Raw genomic sequence first — 19,991 nt, forward strand, 5'->3', positions numbered from 1 at the left:
GATAGACGTAAAGACACGTCTCCAGTATTTTAGATGGCGAGCGCTCCGAGTTCCTAACATCGACTCGGATCACTATCTCGTTGCAGCCAAGATTCGCACCCGCCTCTGTGCAGCAAAAAACATACGTCAACAAACACAAGGAAGGTTCGACGTCGAGAAGCTGCAATCACACCAGATAGCCGAACGATTTTCTACTCGGCTTGCACTCCTGCTCTCTGAGAGCACTCGTCAACAACTCGGTATAAGAACTGTGGGACGGCATTTCAAACTCCTTACGTAAAGCTGCAACCGAAACCATTGGTTTGCGGAAAACGCAAACGAACAGCTGGTACGACGAGGAGTGCCGTGTCGCAGCGGAGAGAAAACAGGCTGCCTACCTCGCAACGTTACGATCGACCACTACACGTGCAGGATGGGATAGATACCGAAAGTTGAAGAGTGAAGCGAGACGCATTTGCAGACAGAAACAGAAAGAAGCCGAAAATGCGTAGGCCATGAATAGCTTGATAAGCTGGCCGACAGGGGTAATGCTCGAAAATTCTACAGAAGGTTTCAAGACCGGAGCATACTCATGTAGAACCTCCAAAGGTGATCTAGTCACTGATGCCCAGAGCATACTCTATTTATGGAGGGAACACTTCTCCAGCCTGCTGAATGGCAGTGAACGCACAACGCCTGGAGAAGGCGAACCCGATTCCCCAATCGACGATGATGAAGCCGACGTTCCATTACCCGACCATGAAGAAGTTCGAATAGCAATTGCCCGCCTGAAGAACAAAAAAGCGGCGGGGGGCGATGGATTGCCGGCCGAGCTATTCAAACACGCCGGCGAAGAACTAATAGGGAGCATGCATCAGCTTCTTTGTAAAATATGGTCGGACGAAAGCATGCCCAACGATTGGAATTTAAGTGTGCTATGCCCAATCCATAAAAAAGGAGACCCCACAATCTGCGCCAACTACCGTGGGATTAGCCTCCTCAACATCGCATATAAGGTTCTATCGAGCGTATTGTGTGAAAGATTAAAGCCCACCGTCAACAAACTGATTGGACCTTATCAGTGTGGCTTCAGACCTGGAAAATCAACAACCGACCAGATATTCACCATGCGCCAAATCTTGGAAAAGACCCGTGAAAGGAGAATCGACACACACCACCTCTTCGTCGATTTCAAAGCTGCTTTCGACAGCACGAAAAGGAGCTGCCTTTATGCCGCGATGTCTGAATTTGGTATCCCCGCAAAACTAATACGGCTGTGTAAACTGACGTTGAGCAACACGAAGAGCTCCGTCAGAATCGGGAAGGACCTCTCCGAGCCGTTCGACACCAAACGAGGTTTCAGACAAGGCGATTCCCTATCGTGCGACTTTTTCAACCTGCTTTTGGAGAAAATAGTTCGAGCCGCAGAACTAAATAGAGAAGGTACCATCTTCTATAAGAGTGTACAGCTGTTGGCGTATGCCGATGATATTGATATCATCGGCCTCAACACCCGCGCCGTTAGTTCTGCTTTCTCCAGGCTGGACAAGGAAGCACAGAAAATGGGTCTGGCAGTGAACGAGGGCAAGACGAAGTATCTCCTGTCATCAAACAAACAGTCGTCGCATTCGCGACTTGGCACTCACGTCACTGTTGACAGTCATAACTTTGAAGTCGTAGATAATTTCGTCTATCTTGGAACCAGCGTAAATACCACCAACAATGTCAGCCTTGAAATCCAATGCAGGATAACTCTTGCCAACAGGTGCTACTTCGGACTGAGTAGGCAATTGAGAAGCAATGTCCTCTCTCGACAAACAAAAACCAAACTCTATAAGTCACTCATAATTCCCGTCTGTAATTACTCCTAATACTCGTGTGTAAATACACGTAAAATTGTATACTCTGTTTTTAACATTGCATGTCATTGGAACGCGAGTACTCCTTTTAACCTCCTAATGGAGATCTCTATGATTACTGCTATAGGAGATCTCTATGATTACTACTATAGGAGATCTCTATGATTAATCCTAAAGGACATCTCTATGATTACTTCTATAGGAGATCTCTATGATAAATCCTATATTATTTTCAACCTGCAATTATTTTAACAAAAACAAATTTTTATAATATTGTTTTTTATTAAAATTTTTTAATTAAATGAATGTACATGAAATTTATTATTTTTTTTTTATATTATAAGTGTTCCTGTAGAACTGAGCCTTACATTTGAGAAACGCCTTTTTGATCTTTGCCTCAAAATCAGGGTATGAGTAGTCATCTTTTAAGGCCTCTAAAAATTAAACTTGTTAAAAAAATAGATGACATGATTTAAATTATGTATTACCGTAAAGAAATTTATTGAAAAGTGCATAATTCTTCAATGCAACTTTTTTTTTGGCTCCATCCCAATTCACTTTTAAGAGCAGGGACTCCGCAATCACTTCATCCAAAATTTTTGATAGGGGTCTCTTTGAAAATTTTTGCTTCAGATACGCCACCTATAATAAACTCAAACTGTTTAGTAACATTTTATCAAATGTATTTTATCATACTCACAATTTCTGCCTCAGGCTTATTCAAAAGCAAGGACTCTGTAGATGCTAAATCATTTATGTTTTTAATAGGAAATATCATCAAATCAATCTTCTTCGGTTGCAATATGTCAATAATCCGCTCCAGGAGTATAGTGTTCTGCGCCGATATTTCCTCTAGCTTCCGTATTCTTTGTTCCATGTTTTTCTGCCAGGAGGAGGTGTTTCGAGAAGTATTGGTGGACACATTGATATTTTCTCCACTTAAAATTGAAGAACTTCCGCATTCTAGGAAAAAAATGTGCTAAAAAGTTATGAAAAAAATATTTGCAAGAGATAAACTTACCGAGAGAATTGAATAAAAAGTTATTTTGTGACGTCATTTTATTTATCTATAATTAAGTGTATAATATTATATTATTTTACAAGTATTATATTATTTTTTTATTATACTTTAATTTAGTAACAATGATGCAAAATGGGAACAAAATGAAAGTGATCGTCTTCAGCAATTGCAAAAAGCTTGCAGTAAATTATTTCGAGAGGTATATTGTGCTCTAAATCAGCTAAAACAGATGCTTTCGATATCCCTAACGCACTTTTTGCAAAACAAAAATCTTCTATCACTTCTTTCGAGCCTGTACCACTTTCAACTTCTTCAAAAACTTCTTTAGAGCTTGTATCACTTTCAATTTCATTAACACTTTTCACATCATTTTCATTTTGTGTATTATTATTTTGTTTTTTGTATAAATTATTTAATTTTTTATTCACTAGGCGTTTTAAATGCCTTTTAGAGTACATTTAATTATCAATTTAAAATATTTAATACTTAGATATAAAACACTTACGTCTGCACGCTTTAAAAAACACAGTTGAAATGAACAATCGCTTGAAGACAAAAAATAACAGTTATTATTTCCCGTTAAATTGTAGAAAATCCGAGCTGTGCCGAAAGAAACTAACAAACGATCGCCGATTGTTACCGCTTCCCTTGCTGCTCTAACAGCGTCGCCAACAAGCTAGCGTAAATATGTATGAAGATGTATGAGCGTGCATACATATCGACGCAGATTTTTGCGAGTCACGGAAAAATATTTTAGACAAGTATTGTAAATCGACAACGGCTATGATGCCACTTTTGTCACTTCTTTCTGTGAAGAATCATCAGAAAGTTGTTCAATTTATGATTTTTAACTTTTGCCATCGTCGCGAAAAGACGCTTGTTGGCGAAGGCATGCTCGGGGAGATGTTACGGGGTCTGTTTTTATGAATGAAGCGAGGTCGCTTGTGGAATTTGCGCCTGCGTTTATGAATGAAATCGTTTTTGTTGTAAAATTTACTACATTTGAGCTTCGCCAATTCGGCTGCCATATTGGCTTGCCATGCTTATGCTATTTAGGCAATTGTTGTTTTTGTAGAACAATGCTTAAATTTTTTGTTGGTGACATATTCACATGTGTACGCATATGTATGTTTGTATGCTTGTGAATTATTTGTTTGGAAGTGTATACAAATATACATATGTACATAATTATAAGCATAAATGAATGTATGTACATATGTATATGAACATGCAGATCAATCCGCGCACATGTAATATGTGTATTGATAAGTGATAAAATCATGATTTGAATTTCTGAATGCGCACATGCGTATACATGCAATCATATGGGCAGATAATAAGATTAATATGATAGACGATATATTTATGTATGTATGTATATATTTTTGTGGTAAATTAAATTTCTATTAGTAAGAAATATAATACAAAAATATTTATTAGTATATTCGAGTATACTATGTAAAAATCAAATAAAATTATTAAATATGCAAGTCCAAATTGACTGTAAATATTACTATGCATGCATTTATTATACTCATAATTATTTTTACATGCCAATATGGAAATGCCGACGGCAAAACGCAAAAGCATACATATTTGCATACATTGCGATTGCCTGGTTCAAAGCTAAAATTGAAGCATGAAAATATAACAATGCTGTATCATAAGGAGCCTGCATACATACATATATTTGTGTCTTCATATTTTTGGGCATGTGAGACAGAGAACACAATAAAAAATGTCTTTACGTTCTCTGTGTGAAACGTGTGTTTTGTACACATTTTTCGCTGTTAAAAGTGGAATATCAAAGAACTTATTTTTCTTCAATATTCTCTGCTTGAGCATATATGCCCTCTCATCATATGCCGTAAATACATATATTTATTTCTCTTCATATTCTTTGTTGAATATGTGGAGAACTGTTAAAATTTTAACATTTCACAGCGTGAATTCTGTATTTGTGTGGTGAGATTCCGTGTCGCAAATTTATCAAATGTTCGCTGTCGAACCTGCACCTTCTCTATGTTTTAAGTTCTCTGGTTGAGTTGGCGTCTTTCTCTGGAGTTTATAGCTATTCATATAGCTCTCTTCTGGTGTTCTTGTTTTTGCTACGGTCTGCTTGCCAGGTAACACGTTAATACTTATTTTTAGGCAGAATGCTGTAATCCAATACTTGTATCAGTGTTTTTATAATTTTCCACTATGCCCCGACATCACCGGATTCGAGGACAACAGGTTTTGCTGCATATTTGGGTCCCCAAGAACGTAAAAATCATTATCAAAAAGCTGCAAAGTGCTTTTTCTGAACTACCGTAAAAAATTATTGACCAAAGTATGTGATTAAATCCGATGAAATTCTACACCTTTCAGTTTCTTGTTTTCGTGTTTACAATGCCTTACTTACCGTGAGCAAAGATATAAACAAAATTAGTGAATTACGCGACGGCAGCCTATTACTGCTAGTGAAAAATAAGCAAGTAGCAGAAAAGTTTATAAAAACGAAAATCTTTTCAACATTGTCGCTGTTAGCGCTAGCTATCATCAACATCTTAATGGTAACAAAGGCACCATTTATGAGAACGTTCTTAATAACCTTTGACACTACCGTAACTATAAGTACTAAAACATTCGAAACATCGCCCGAAAAATGTTTCATTTGCTTAGGAGCCCAGCTGAAACTGCATCTGAAAGTATAAACACAATGGCTACGACAGACTGCAGCGGCACGACAGTGAACTGAAAAGTCGTTGTTCATCTTTACTACATGTACATTTTGAGACATCAACAACAACACAATGGCCAGCATGTACACAAAACAACATGATTTGTCCATTTTTGTATGTACACAATTTCGTTGTAGCCATACTAATACCTTTCAACTTAATGAAATTTTAATATTTTGTTCAAAGTGAAATTTTTATGCAAAAAATAAGTAAATAGGTCAATATTTTTGCTTTAAATTATCAATTATTTATTACAAATGATATAATAGAGCTATAATATAGCTAGTTTATGCTTTTGTTTGTAAAATATCATCAAGTTTGTTAGAGCTGTGAATAATTTTACATTTTACATATTAGTGGCATCACCACTCTGCCTCCCTTTTCTATCTTCCATTCTACTGTCAACTCTACTGTCGTCGTACTGTCGTTGGCAAAAATAGGAGGATATTGAAGTTAGCGAGAACGACAACTGTCGGCCTGCGTTGGTCGCGTAGTCGTGCAGCTGTCAAAATAGCACTGCCCATAAGAACGCTGTGTATTTTAATGATTTGACAGATGTAGTTTGCAGTCTGTCGTAGCCATTGTGTTTACACTTTGAATCTGCACCTGCAGAGGACTTAATGCGCTCTATCCGCGGCTTAACCCTTCGTTGCATGGTTTAATTTTCGTGAGAATAAAAAATTTTTGAAATCAGATTCTTAATGTGGGCTATTATAAGATGAAAAATTATAAATTTTATGGTTGCAATGTTTCTAGCGATAGAATTACGTAACATTGCATATATGCAATATCATGCAGCAAACCTAATTAATTTACAAGGAACTTACTGTATGGATATGCTCTTTATTTTATTGAATAAAAGTGGACAGAAGTATATTCATTACTTTTGCAATAAATGTAAATTTATTCGATATGTAATTTTTCGAAACAATGTCTTAATTTGCTGAAACATAAATTAATTTCAAAATATGCACGTATATCCGTCACAAATTTGCAAGTGACTCGAGTGTCCACCCATGTTGGCCAGTGATCCACGTGGTCCAACCGTAATTCATTTTCAGGGATGGGGTCATTTTTCTGGTGTTTTCTTTAGAAATAAAGTATAAGGATCAAACTTATATGTGGCAAATTTATACATTATTTTATCTTTAATCAAATATTTTTTGATAATTCTACATGGTATTACAGCTTTCCCCATTTTACAGTGCGTTTTACCTACTTTACCTACCTACAAACTGTCTGTGACTGTATTTCGTGTTTTTTTCCACTCGTTTATATAACAGCCAAGCATTTACTATAGCCGTGTCAACTAAACGATAAAAATGTCGTATATACCACATCTTAAAGCGTATTTTAATTTTGTATCGGCCTATAAAGTAATCTAGCAAATTAACACCCCCATGAATTTGTTATACTTACTTAGATAGAACGTTTGTGCAAGCGACCGTTATTTTCTGGCCAAATTTCTTATCAACCAACTGTTCCCAGTGAGTAAATTTCACATGTGCATAGGTGGCAAAAGATGTGTAGTAATTACAAAAAAAAACTTTTTACTTTTTTATTTTTTTTTGTGGGGGAAAATCCTTTAGTAATATTCTATTATAACTAAGTTGGGACTTGATCCCAAATCAATTTCTTCAGGAAGTCTATTGATGCTGTTGTTTTCTCGGCCAATAAATATTTCGAAGTTGTAAGTACATACATATATCCAGATATACCAGCCAAAACATACTACTTAGACGGTAGATACGTTCCTCAGAAATCCGTGTAAAAAAAGAGGCGTTTCCTATAGTAAAATGGGGGATACGTTCCATGTCATCTGAAAACCGGTTACGATGAAATAAAGAACTATATTTACTTCGAAAAAACGTGCAAAAAAAGTTGAAGACTATAAAATTTCAGATGTGCATACAAATTGTATGTTCATATGGCATTTTGTTGAGCATTAGAACTTAATATACATAATTGATACAGGTGAAAAATTGGTAGAGCATGCAAAAAGCAAAAGAAATCTGTTAATCCAGAACTAAGAACAGAAAAATTAGAATAGAAATAAGGAACAAATATTTACATAGCTACATAATTATTCGTCGCTACTTGATAACAAGCGCAATTGTTAGCGACGAACTGGACTAAGGTCGGTATCATCGCTGGAGATATCCATTTCAGTAATGTAAATATCATGCGAACAAAATGTGTAGGAAAGAGTTATCGAATAAGGGGATTTCCCTGTTACTACTAAGTATGTTCATTTCAACAATGGTGCTAAGGGTGGTAAAAACAAACATAATTACAAACCGTAGTAGATTAAAAATTTTTTACAAAAAAAAGTTTTTCTCAACCGTGTAACTTCAAATCCGTGTAAAAAGAAACCGTGTAAAAGAAGAGTTGGGTGTAGTTTTTTATATTTTTTTTTCAAGGACTTTGCAACTGCTGCGGCTATTATAACATTACCTTCTTTAAAATTGTGTATTGATGGGCTTGCTTCTCCGTGGTTATATTCGTGTCGATATATATCCAATTCAAACTTTTCTTCATCATCATCATCAAAATACTCATCTTTGCAGTCATTATAGTTTTCTATTATTCAATCACTATCATTATCAGTAAGCGCCCTGCAAGTAAAAATTTGGCTTAAATGCATGATATTGCACATATGCAATGATACATTATAACTCTCGCAAAAATAATTAGTGTGAAGGCCGAATTTGTTATTTGGGCAAGAAACTCTTCAAACTAATAGGAAGTACTTACATTTGATTACACATTTTCAATATATCAAAAAGAAGTTTAATCTTTACTACGTATATTCACAAAAACTCAACAATAATTGCTCTCCAAACTAATAGGAAGTACTTACATTTGATTACACATTCTCAATAATTCACAAAAATAATGAAAATTTAGTACTTCGTTTTCAATATATCAGAAAGAAGTTTACTCCTTACTAGGTATATTCACAAAAACTCAACAATATTTGCGAAACTCTATCAAAGGAGAATAGTAATAACGTACAATTTTCATATGGCGAAAAAATAACTGTAAATTAAAAAACGACGTAGCTGCCAGATCAACGAGAAGTTAACATTGCATATATGCAATGCTATGCAACGAAGGGTTAATTATATATGAGGGCAATTCACAATCTGGTGCAAATGGTCTTGCATCTTTGCAATTGCAAATTAGCGAGCATATTTTTGCTTTTACACTAACAAACTGTATAGCGATGCACTTGCTACACCCTTTTAAATAAGCAACACTAAAACGCCATTGTATTATTTGCAATACTGGTTTGCAAATTATCAGCTGCTGTCAAAAAGAAAAACATTGTAAACAAAGAGAAGAAATGGAGCAAACCGGTTTTAATGAAATAAGGCTAAAACACGAAAAGCCGAATAAAAAGTATCCAGAGTATACTGAATTTCTTGCAGGAAGCTCCAGAAGTAAAAGTGAAATTTGTGCTATGCGCCGCATAAAAATATTTCTTACCTTCAATGCTTCATCAAATATTCAGAATCCACCGTGGGGTCTAAATAACCAGAACGGACCCGGATTATTATCCTTCCAAAACTGTCAACTCGTCACTATTCCTCGAAATTACTTCAGGAATGTTTTCTGCCACTACAATAGCAACAACATGAACTATCCATTCCCCAATATAAATGCTGTAAAATCTCTGCTGTCATTCGAATAACAAATTTGCTATAACACATCCTTAAAGAGAATGAAAAAACCTCGTGTGGCTAACTAATAAATATGGTTTAAAAGTTAAAAACATGTCATTAAAGCTTCTTCTTCTTTACTGGCGTAAATGCCAAGCGAAGCCAGATTCTTCTCCAACAGGTCTTTCCAACGGAGTGGAGGTCTTCCTCTTCCTCTGCTTCTGCCGGCAGGTATTGCGTCGAATACTTTCAGAGCTGGAGTGTTTTCGTCCATACGGACGACATTACCTAGCCAGCGCAGCCGCTGTCTCTTCATTCGCTGAACTACTTATGACAATGTCGTCGTATATCTCATACAGCTCATCGTTCCACCGAATGTGATATTCGCCCCGGTCAACGCGCAAAGGACCCTGAATCTTTCGCAGAACCTTTCTCTCGAAAACTCGTAACGTCGACTCATCGGATGTGGTCATCGTCCATGCCTCTGCACCATATAGCAGGACGGGAATAATGGTTGACTTGTAGAGTTTGATTTTTGCTGGTCGAAAGAGGACTTCACTTCTCAATTGCCTACTCAGTCCAAAATAGCACCTGTTGGCAAGAGTTATTCTGCGTTAGATTTCGAGGCTGACATTCTTATTGCTGGTAATGCTGGTCCCAAGATAGACGAAATTAAAGTCCATCAAACATTGTAGCTATTATTTGAAAACTAGTGCTGTGATATCGTGACGATCGCTTGATCAGTAAATTTGGGTAATGGGGCAGAATGGAATTTTGAACTACTCTTCCGCCCATTCCCGTAATTTCAAAATTGGCTAATTTTGTAGGCAGTTGCAGCCTATTTTGCCCCTAGACACTATAAATGATCCTTGGTCTATTAAGGCCCTGAGTTTAAACAGTTCTGCTCGGTCTTCGATGGAGACGACTGCTGTGGCTAGTAGTACCCTACCGTAATTTTCGCTATGTAGCGTTTGGGTTTTTAACGCCTTTGATCAGTACGGTGCTTCTTGGCAGTTTTCTGTATTTTTTGTTGCAACTAATTCTATTGCTCTTTTTACGTTTACGATGTTTGAAGGTGAGCTAGAAAAATTTGTAATATGTAACATCGAATGATGTCGTTTATGGCAATAAACGCAATTCAATTTGCTTTCACAATCTTTAAGCATGTGCGCATGTGATAAGCAGTTTGTCGAAAGACTTTTGGACATTAAAAATTGTTTCGGTCAATGATATTTAATTTTTTTGATTTCTCGCAAGATTTAAGTTTATGCCCCCTTTGCATAGTTCGCATGATGTTTGTTTGTACTGTTCAGATGTGAACGTTTGATTTTTGAAGAAGCTTCTAATTAAATTGTTGCTGCTACTGGCTTGGGGTCTTTGGAAGCTTCTATCTTTCATTTGCTGCCACGTGAGGCATTTTTTCCTTGATGAGAAGATGGCTCCCATAGCAATAATGACTTTTCTGGTATTGCTGCGGTGCATATCTTTACCAGAATTGGGTCCCAGTTATTGTGGGAAGGTTTTGTGTCGATAAAACCGACAAACAGTTGGAAGCAGTGGATTGATAAATTCTTCACATTTTGAATTTTTGGCAAGTTCATTAATATCATTATTTGCTTATCTACCAGTATCTGGATTTCGAAGCTTTCCAAGCCATATGGAAATTTTCGTCGCGAACTGTTTTGCTATGACGCCTGCTTGACCTTTTGTTTTGTATCGGAGATAATAAAATTTTTGTACATTTGATTATTTTGGGTGGTTTATGTAAACGGCTGTGAACATGTCCCGGAAGGACGGCCATTGTTTATAACCACCATGAATGCGGGCTCCTTGAGGTGGATACTAGCCTCTTGACTTTAAATTTGTGGCAGCTCTACTCTCGGATGTGGAGTAGGTGCATTTCTTTAATTAATTTGAACTGTTTAAATATCATTGTTTTTGTATCTTCAGACTGATCTAAGCAGTTTTCATACTTGTCGTAAGCCGAGAATTTAAAATTTTCTGGTAGATCTGAGTCATCAGATTCGACTATTGCGCAATAAGAAGCTTGGATACGTATCCAAACATTTTCAAGATTTTCTCTTTTGATTTCTAATGCCGATTTAGAGTTGTCCTGAATAAGCGAAGATGAGAACCGGGTGTAGTAACGCATTAGACTGTCACTCTCATCGATGAAATTACTACATGTTATGTCTCTCCCCTTTTTTGTTTCGTAACACCTTGCTTCGAGCGTGCAGCTTCTGCAAGTGAACTTTTTTCGTCAGAAATCATCTTTGGAACTTTTAGTAACTGAGTTGGTTTAGATTCTTTTGAGTATGAGCTCATTTAAAAGATGTGACGAATAAATTAAAAAATGTTTCAGTGAACATTTGATACAATTTCAGAAAAATTTTCGTTTATGAGAAGACTCTTTTGCAAGTAAGAGTTTCAAACAAAAATTGTTTATATACTTAAATTATCTACTCGTTGAATTTCAAGACAAATTTCGTATATAATAATAAAACCCAACGATTACCCTCCTCCCGTAAAATCGACGCGAGGGGCCCAGTCCGCAAACGAGCAGAATTAGCCGAGCCATAAAAGGCAATAGAGTTTTAACGTGGCGATCTTAAGCTGCTCAGCTACAGAAACAAAAATTTCAACAGCCAAAATTAAGAATTAGATTAAAGTAAGTTTATTATTTTTTAATGTTACTTGTTAAGACTAGATAAAATAATTTTTTTTAATGTTAAAGAGTGAGTCTGTTAGATGAAATGTGCTGGAATAAGAATTGAAATCGTGACATATACGGCGGAATGGCTCGTTTAAATCAAAATTTGTTGTGGAAAATTTTAAAAGTAAAGGTCTAAACTGCCTAGTAGAGCGAGCGGGAACGTTAAAATTAATATCAGATAAGAGAAATGTTCTACAGACTGACCGATTCTTGAGTTTTTCAAGAAATATTATACCAAGCATCTCCCTAAGACTAGCGAGTGTAGGGAGATTTATAAGTTATAAACGGTTAGTGTAAGGAAGAAGATTTAAACTGGAATCCCAATGCAAATGATTTAAGACAAAAAGTAAAACTTGTTTTTGAACGGACTCTAATTTCTCCGAATGGACTTGATAACTTAAACTAAAACTACTCTCGTTTTTTCGCGCCAAAAAAAGTAAATACAAACTAAATTATAATTCATTCTAGGAATTTGTTTACTTTCCTTTGGACTTCTGGACCTCGCTTACTCTTTTAGGCATGGATTCTGCAAAAATTTTTGTAAATTCTGGAGAGATTTTGCTCCATTCTTCAATCAAAACCTTTTTTAGGTCGTCCTTGCTTGAAATGTTCCTCTGTCTAATTTTTCGCTCAAGGTGCTCCCACAGATGTTCGATAGGATTAATGTCAGGGAACTGCGGAGGGTTATCCAACGTTATTTTTTAAAATGTTTAAATTATCCAATTTGTTAATCGTGGACTCGATGAAAACCAAATTCCCATCACCAGAAGCTGTCAGAAAGCCCCAGACCACAACTTATCCTTCACCGTGCTTCATAGTGTTAGTAACACACCAAAGGCTAGTAAAGTAGGCTAGGCAAAAGTATTTGGATCGCAAAATTTTAGGAGGTTTTTTCGATTTAAATATTTCGAATTCGCTTTTGTCCGTATACAAAATGTTTTACCAGAAGTTTGCAGCCTGATTTGTATACTTTTTTGCAAATTTCAAGTTCTTCTTGATTGTTGTTTCGCCTTTGATGTATAGAGCTTTTTGCGTAGTAGTTGTAGTTGTAGTAGTTGCATGCAAACCGCTTTTGTGCAATGTTCTCCTGATTGTACTGGCACTTACGGGCTTACCCGATGTCTCTGCTATATCTGTTTATATTTTAACAGCGTTTGAACTGTATTTGTTTTTTCTTCCCATAATATTGATCGTGCTTCAGTGTCAGTAAGACGCTTTGTCGGGTCCGGCCGTGATAAATTTTTACCACTCTGATGTTTACCATGTTAATCAATCATTTTTTTTATTGTGCAATAGTGTCTTCCAACTATTTCTCTGATTTCGCGCAAAGATTTATTTTTATTATGCAAATCTAATATGATTACTTAACCTTAGAAAAAGCAATAGTGATATTAAATAATATGTTTTACTACACTCACTTTCTTGAAGAGTAACGGTTTCCAAAGGATATTTGGCGCTTCCTTGGAAAAAGTAATAAAAACATTCAACGGTTGTTGCCACTGTTTACTTATTTTGACGCGAAAAGACGAGAGTGTTTTTAGTTTAAGTGAATTATTTTTGGCTGTGTTTAGTTTTTGTTTATTATTAATACTAAGTTAAACTCTTATAGTATAAGCCTTAAATTATATAACAAAATTTTTTATTATTGTATTAAAGACTAATAGCCCTGACAGACGAGCAAAATTAATGCGCATTAAGCAACGCTAATGCGCATTGAAATTTTATGGTGACAGACGGAAGACTTGTGCATTTAGACAGCTGATTGTGAAATTTGTTCAAAGATAATAGAGTGAAATTAAAAGCAATAATTGATTGTAATGCGAAAAAAGTGTGCGAAAAAGTTAAGAATATTGGAAAAATGGATAGCAAACTGTGCGTTGTTTATTTTCTGGCATCTAAAAATATTAAAATTTGTTTTTGTTAATATACTTACACATAATTTAATTAGCAATATAAAACTGCTTACCTCTGATGCTGTAAACGCAAGGGAGGCGGCAGACTTCAAGCGACATCTTTCAAAAAATAAATCGGCCATTTTTGAGCAGTGTTGCCTACTCAAATTTGGAAAATTCAGCTAAATGCACGAAATTCTTGTGCATTACAAATTTGCATTAACATGGGTCAAATGTAAATTACTATTATTACCAATGTAAATTAGCTCTGTCGTCTGTCAGGGCTATAATAATATCAGATAAGAGACGTTGTAATAAACACTTTTATATCAATAGAATTGCTGTTTACTTATTTTTGACGCTCACAATATATAAATATCACCTTTGAAAAACTACTAGTTACCCCACCACATTTCAATAAACAGATTGCAATTTCTTTTGAAATTATTGAATTAAAAAAAAAACATAACCGATTTGGCTTTGTGAGGTTTGCTTTCAGGCATTACAAATTTGGGAGGAAATTATGAGCTTTTGAAATCACGTCAGCAAAGGAAAACCTCACAAATAACAAAAACATCACAGTAGCGTGGCTGGTGATTTTGTGAGGGCACGAGAATAGCGATCAATGCTATCGATAGTTTTATCGATTGTTTTCCAGCTGTAGAAACTAACGTGATTAGTAATTTGGATTTTCATGTTATAAATAAAAAATAATATGTGCAAAAAAATTTACAAGTTTTTCTAAATTATATTGGTGAATAAGCTGATAAAAATAAAAGAAATTTGACAAAGATTATTGTGAATTGATTAAATAGGATTTACGTTGGGTGAGCAAAGGTTGTTAAAAAGGAACGTTTTTCTGAAGTTAATATAAAATTGTTTGTATGTCAAATGAATATTACATATATATATATATAAAATACAGAATAGAATGATAGATTCATCAATAATTTCGTAACGGGGCATCTCGACAGGATAGAATTTATAGAATACTACCTGTGTTGCCGTGCATATTGCCTGTGGAGACTCCACATTGCTCATTGCTTACTAGATATAGATTACCAAGTAGTTTGCCATATATTGTAAGCAATAAGCTCTCACTTCAGCAGTTTGACAGCGCAATTTTTATTTCTATGAAAATTTCGAAGAGGCAACATATCCCGTTTGCACATATGCCGACGGGATTTTCATTTCGGTAATATGAAAATTAGAAGAGCGAGTATTAAGACGGTTGTGTTATATTATAAAAATAAAGTACATTTTCAAAATAACATTTTTTCGAAAAATTAATATTTAGTTTAATATTGTTAATTTACAGAAGAATTATGCAAATTGGCTTGGGAATGAGCGAAGTCTTAAATTTAATAAACTTATACAAGCATAAATCAAAATATTATTGCTCATTTTAAATTTATTATTTTAATTGGTATATAAAATTTGTACCGCAATTATTGTATAGTAGTCCAAAATATGACATCTTATTATTCCCAGTAATAAATTTATAAAAAAAAGGATCATTATCAATGGATCATTATCCTCTTTTTATTATCTTATTTTTCCCAGAAAAGGATAAAGATCCTTTTTTGATTTTCCACATAAAAGATTTATAGCGGGATTCTATAACCAGTCTCTAGTCTCTATTTGAGACATTTTGAGGCAAAGTCTCAATTTGAGACTAGTTACTATTCACTAATCAGTCTCTAGCGTTAGTCTCAAAATATTGAGACCTGGTAGTTAGCAGGTCACAAAACTAAAAAGAACTCTTGTCTGCCATTTTGAATATACTGAATAGAGATCATCATAGATATTAATCGATTGTCGTTTCTTTATATTTTGTAAGCAACTCAAACACGAAAAGGTTAAAAATAAATCAATTTTACATAAATTTCGTAAATATTATGAAACAAAGTCAATATATATTTTTATTTTCATTGATAATTATGTTTTTGACTATGTTATAGAAAATTTAATATTTGTTATCGACATATTTATTTTCATTCAAGTGTAAAAACATCTCTGAATAATGAAATGTAATAGATTTTGTGACTGTCACTTACAGAATAGCAATATCATCTCAAGTCTCAAAAATTGTCTCTAACTTAAAATCTCAAATTTAGAGACTTGAGACTGTCTCAAGTTACAGAATCGCACGGTTAAACAGTTCAAGGGCTCAAAACGTGCGCTACATCAGCTACCTACCCGACGGCATTTCGCAAATGATAAAATTAATTTTTCAAGAGCTCAAAGCATGCTCTACATCAGCTCGAACCTACCTACCCTTTGCCTTTGCGCAAATTATTATATTATGATAGCAAATGCCCACATACAGATTTGGCAATGGCAACAGCAATACGTTTGACAGTTAGTTATTCTATAAATTCTATCCTGTCGAGATGCCCCGTAATGGAACTCTTTATTGATTACGATTCAGTACATCATTTTACAAACATACATACATCTAAATATGTATGTACAAAAATTTGAACTCTGCTTTCGTATGAAATCATAATATAAATTTGTATGAATATGAGTAGAGTATCAGTTTCTACATAATAGGTAAATGTACGTATTTGAATGGGGACAGATAAAGGCCTCGAGTCCAAAGTAGTATAGTTAAATTTTTTCTTGTGTTGTGATGATATACTTATATAGTTAAATAAGATTGCGCAATGCGCATGTTTGCTTTCAGTCAGCTGTTCTTGGTGACGTCACGGTTGACTTGAAAGAAATTTGCAGTTTGAAATGGGTAATTATAGGATTTTGATTACAATAATTTTACTTTTATAACCAAACACTCTTACAGGTTTAAGGTCGCGGAGTCTAACAAAGTTGCTACCTAGCGCTTTTCTCACGTTAACCAGATTAACTCCTGAAGAGGCTAATGAACGGCAGAAAAGGATGGAGTCTCGTTTAAACCACTGTTTCTTATCCTAATTGTAATAATAATCTTAACTAACAATTTATTCCCTTTATTTATAAGCATGTATGTATGTTTATTATATTTTTGCAGGCAATATTTTTCAACGTGTGTCAGTTGGATCTAAATTCCACTGACCCCATTGAAAAAAAAATGATGACTTTGAAGATTCTCAACACAAATGACGGGCTTGTAAATTTGGTAGGTACATCTGCCACAAACTTAGCAGAAAGACAACCCCGAATTTGTGCCAATTCAGAAAATTGTTTTGTCTTATACCCGTGGATCAATTTTCTGAAGCGAGGACTCTCAAACCAACAGATATGTTGATGGAGCATATGAGAGCCTGCGTAAGCAGTATTTGACGATGTAAATGGTAATTAATTTGCATATATGTGCCAAATTACCACCAGAAACACTAGATTTAAGTAATTTGTAAATTGTAGCTCGAAAGTAAAAAATAATTGTTTTTCAGAGCAAGAATGTATTTTAGGATTCGTTCCTTAAATAAAAACTTTATCGAACACATGTATAGCAAAAAAAGAAAATTAAATAAGACAATAAATTGATACTCGGTCACAAAATATTCAATCTTTTTATTTGCATAAATGTACATACATATATGGTTGAAACAAACACAGCAAAGAGACAAACTTAAATAATACAATGAAAACACAATTAAATGAATATGTAGGTAAATGTTCACTATTAAATATTCACTTATATTGATATCTTTTATTAATATTCACTTATATTGATGTTAAATTTGATGATATTCATGATTTTGTATGCCTGCAATACAAAATTGATTCTTATTGCAAAGAAAAACAAGCAACAGAAAATCAGCTGATTGTACGTTGGTCAACCGTGACGTAGATGCGCAGAACGAACAAAATTTGAACACCTCATTGCGCAATCTTGTTTCTATCATTCTTGGTTTTTACACGTTTTGCAATTTCCAACTTTTGTCTATTAGGTAAAATGTTTGGTGTGCAATAGCAATTTGTTGCCCCTGTGTCTATTTGAACTTTTAATTTTCTATTTGTTTCTCGTAATTGTCTGAATATATAGAGAAGGGTGTTGCTTCGTCTAAAGAAGCACTTTCTTGAATGTTTTTGATTCTTTGATGTTTTTGGGGAAGCTGATGACTATTGATATATTCATGATTTCGTTTAAAAATTCTATTATGATTATTATTATTATTTTAAACAAATTGTTGTCTATACGGATTTAAATTAGTTGATTGTCTAAGTTGGGCGGAAGTATCTATTTCCATGGGTATTGGTTTTGCAATCCGAATGACCTGTTATTATAAGGTGCGTTCCAAAGTAAACAGGACTTTTTGTATCTAGCGCCCCCTGATGGCGCCATATATATGTCGACTGGTACGTTAGAATCTGCTATCTTTTTTGATTGTCCAGTGAGAATTTCATGACATTTCATTGATTAGAAGTGAAGTTGTTGCGTTTTAAGTGTCAGTATGTTTGTGTTATCGGTGCGAAAATGAGCTTCGAACAAAGAGCCAACATTAAACTTTGTTCTAAAATTGGTATTAACTTGTCTCAAAACGTTTCAATTGATGAAACAAGTTTATGGCGATGATGGCCTATCCCGTAGAAGTGTGCAGGAGTGGTTTCTACGTTTTCAAGGACGTCGTGAGGACATAAATGATGATCAAAATGTTGGCCAATCAAAATCCGTGATCAGCGGAAATTTCATCGAAACCGTTGGTGAATTCATCAAAAATCCGCCGAAATCATCCTTGAAATTCATGGAAATGGAATTGAACATCTCCAAAACAACGATTTATCGCATTTTGACCGAACATTTGGGCTTACGAAAGGTGTGTGCACGGTTTGTTCCGCACAAATTGACTGACCACCAAAAATTGCTCAGATCGATCAACGCTTGTGACCGATTATTTGACCAAAAATCACTTTTTAACCATTAACCACTCCCCGTATTCACCTGATATGGTACCGTGCGACTTCTTCCTTTTCGGGAGATTGCATTTGCCCATGAAAGGAAAGCGTTATGCAGACGTAGAGGCTATTCAAAAGGCTTGCACCGGCAAACTGGCGGCCATATCGGCCAACGAGCTAAAAAACACGTTCGACATGCTTTTGGACCGTGCAAAAAGCTGTATTGAAACAGAAGGAGACTATTTTGAATAAAATATATGTTTTTTGTTAAGTCCTGTTTACTTTGGAGTTGCAGTTATTGTTACATTTTTGTGGTCTTTGATTAAATCTCAAATTATAAGGATATGGGTTGTTATTATTATATTGCCTAAAAGTGGGGTTATTAGTAAAATTGTTATTTTGTCTCTGTAGACTGTAAATATTAGGAAATTGTATACGAATTTGATTGGATTCCATTTTCTGTACTTTCCCTAAAGCAATAGGCAGATCGTGCGGATTTAGTGACATTATTATATTACTTAAAGAAGCCTTAAGTCCCGTAATGAAAACTCTTATTGCGTCAGCGTGATGTCTTTTGTTATATTCTTTGGTAATATTCGAATTATTAGCATATGTCATTATAGTTTTGTTAATAATTAAAGTTAATTGAGAATTTACTGTATTGTAATAGTCAATCAAGTTCATATTCATTTGTCTTATTAAGTTTAATTCCTGTTCAAGGATATGCAGGGGTCTCTTGTCTGCATAAGCGAAATCTAATTGGCTAATTATTGCCTCGAAATTGAGGACTATGCCGTGATTTGTTAAAGTTTTTTTTTGTTTCTTAAAATTGTTAGGGCGGCATAATATCTCCACTCCCTTTTTCGTACAAAATCATAGTATTAGTAGCAGCTTCCCGCCAACTTACGTAACCTTTCCCATTAAATTCGGGAAGCGATCTAATTACATCTAATGTTTCGTCACATCTTATTGTTATATCTATGAATTGTGGTTCGAATTCGACCACATATAAACATCTTTCAAAATTCTTACTGGTAATTTTAAATTTTCTATTTCTCTTTTCAAACTTATTGTATGTACCAAAATTAGTCGAGCTAATGCTTCATCTGAGATCGTAGCCATTTTCACTTTCTAATTTTTCTTGTTTCAAAAATTTTAAAATATTTATAAAAATTATATTTATTTCGTTTATATTTCTTTTGCTTTTGCCACATGAAATTATTATAAAAAATATATTTACTTTTGTTTTTGCCACTTATTCACAAATATATATACATATATATTAGCTTAGAATTAGATTTAA

At 34.6% G+C, this 19,991-nt stretch overlaps 1 protein-coding gene and 2 long non-coding RNA genes across 5 annotated transcripts; 1 reads left to right on the forward strand and 2 right to left on the reverse strand.

Annotated features, from left to right (window-relative positions):
- Nucleotides 1–1,903: 1,903 nt before the first annotated feature.
- On the reverse strand, nt 1,904–2,899 carry LOC120779635. The gene is made up of 4 exons (XM_040111984.1): nt 2,860–2,899; nt 2,539–2,801; nt 2,327–2,480; nt 1,904–2,272 (listed from the first exon to the last, which is right to left on the reverse strand). The coding sequence occupies exons 1-4, from the start codon at nt 2,894–2,896 to the stop codon at nt 2,160–2,162; spliced, it is 567 nt and encodes a 188-aa protein (XP_039967918.1). The 5' UTR covers nt 2,897–2,899; the 3' UTR covers nt 1,904–2,159.
- A 3,284-nt stretch (nt 2,900–6,183) lies between these two features.
- LOC120779669 lies at nt 6,184–13,957 on the reverse strand. 3 transcript variants are annotated; one of them, XR_005705702.1, is made up of 3 exons: nt 8,037–9,063; nt 7,002–7,401; nt 6,184–6,669 (listed from the first exon to the last, which is right to left on the reverse strand). It is a non-coding gene; the product is annotated as an uncharacterized LOC120779669 (long non-coding RNA). The 3 variants fall into 3 exon arrangements; XR_005705701.1 differs by lacking the exon at nt 6,184–6,669 and adding an exon at nt 13,924–13,957 and having other exon boundaries at nt 7,092–7,401; nt 8,037–8,197; XR_005705700.1 differs by lacking the exon at nt 6,184–6,669 and adding an exon at nt 9,072–9,392 and having other exon boundaries at nt 7,092–7,401; nt 8,037–8,197.
- Nucleotides 13,958–16,556: 2,599 nt separating this feature from the next.
- Nucleotides 16,557–16,944, forward strand: LOC120779637. Its single transcript, XR_005705689.1, has 3 exons — nt 16,557–16,595; nt 16,653–16,785; nt 16,860–16,944. It is a non-coding gene; the product is annotated as an uncharacterized LOC120779637 (long non-coding RNA).
- The last annotated feature ends 3,047 nt before the right edge of the window (nt 16,945–19,991 follow it).

Source organism: Bactrocera tryoni, unplaced genomic scaffold (genome assembly GCF_016617805.1).
Source record: "Bactrocera tryoni isolate S06 unplaced genomic scaffold, CSIRO_BtryS06_freeze2 scaffold_11, whole genome shotgun sequence".
Classification (NCBI taxonomy): Eukaryota; Metazoa; Arthropoda; class Insecta; order Diptera; family Tephritidae; genus Bactrocera; species Bactrocera tryoni.

Bases quoted from the DNA above. Each gene is read 5' to 3' on its own strand.
- LOC120779635 (XM_040111984.1), bottom strand. From the start codon at position 2,896: ATGACGTCACAAAATAACTTTTTATTCAATTCTCTCG. The intron at 2,802-2,859 runs GTAAGTTTATCT...TTTTTTTCCTAG, and splicing joins CTTTTTATTCAATTCTCTCG to AATGCGGAAGTTCTTCAATT. The intron at 2,481-2,538 runs GTGAGTATGATA...AGTTTATTATAG, and splicing joins ATAAGCCTGAGGCAGAAATT to GTGGCGTATCTGAAGCAAAA.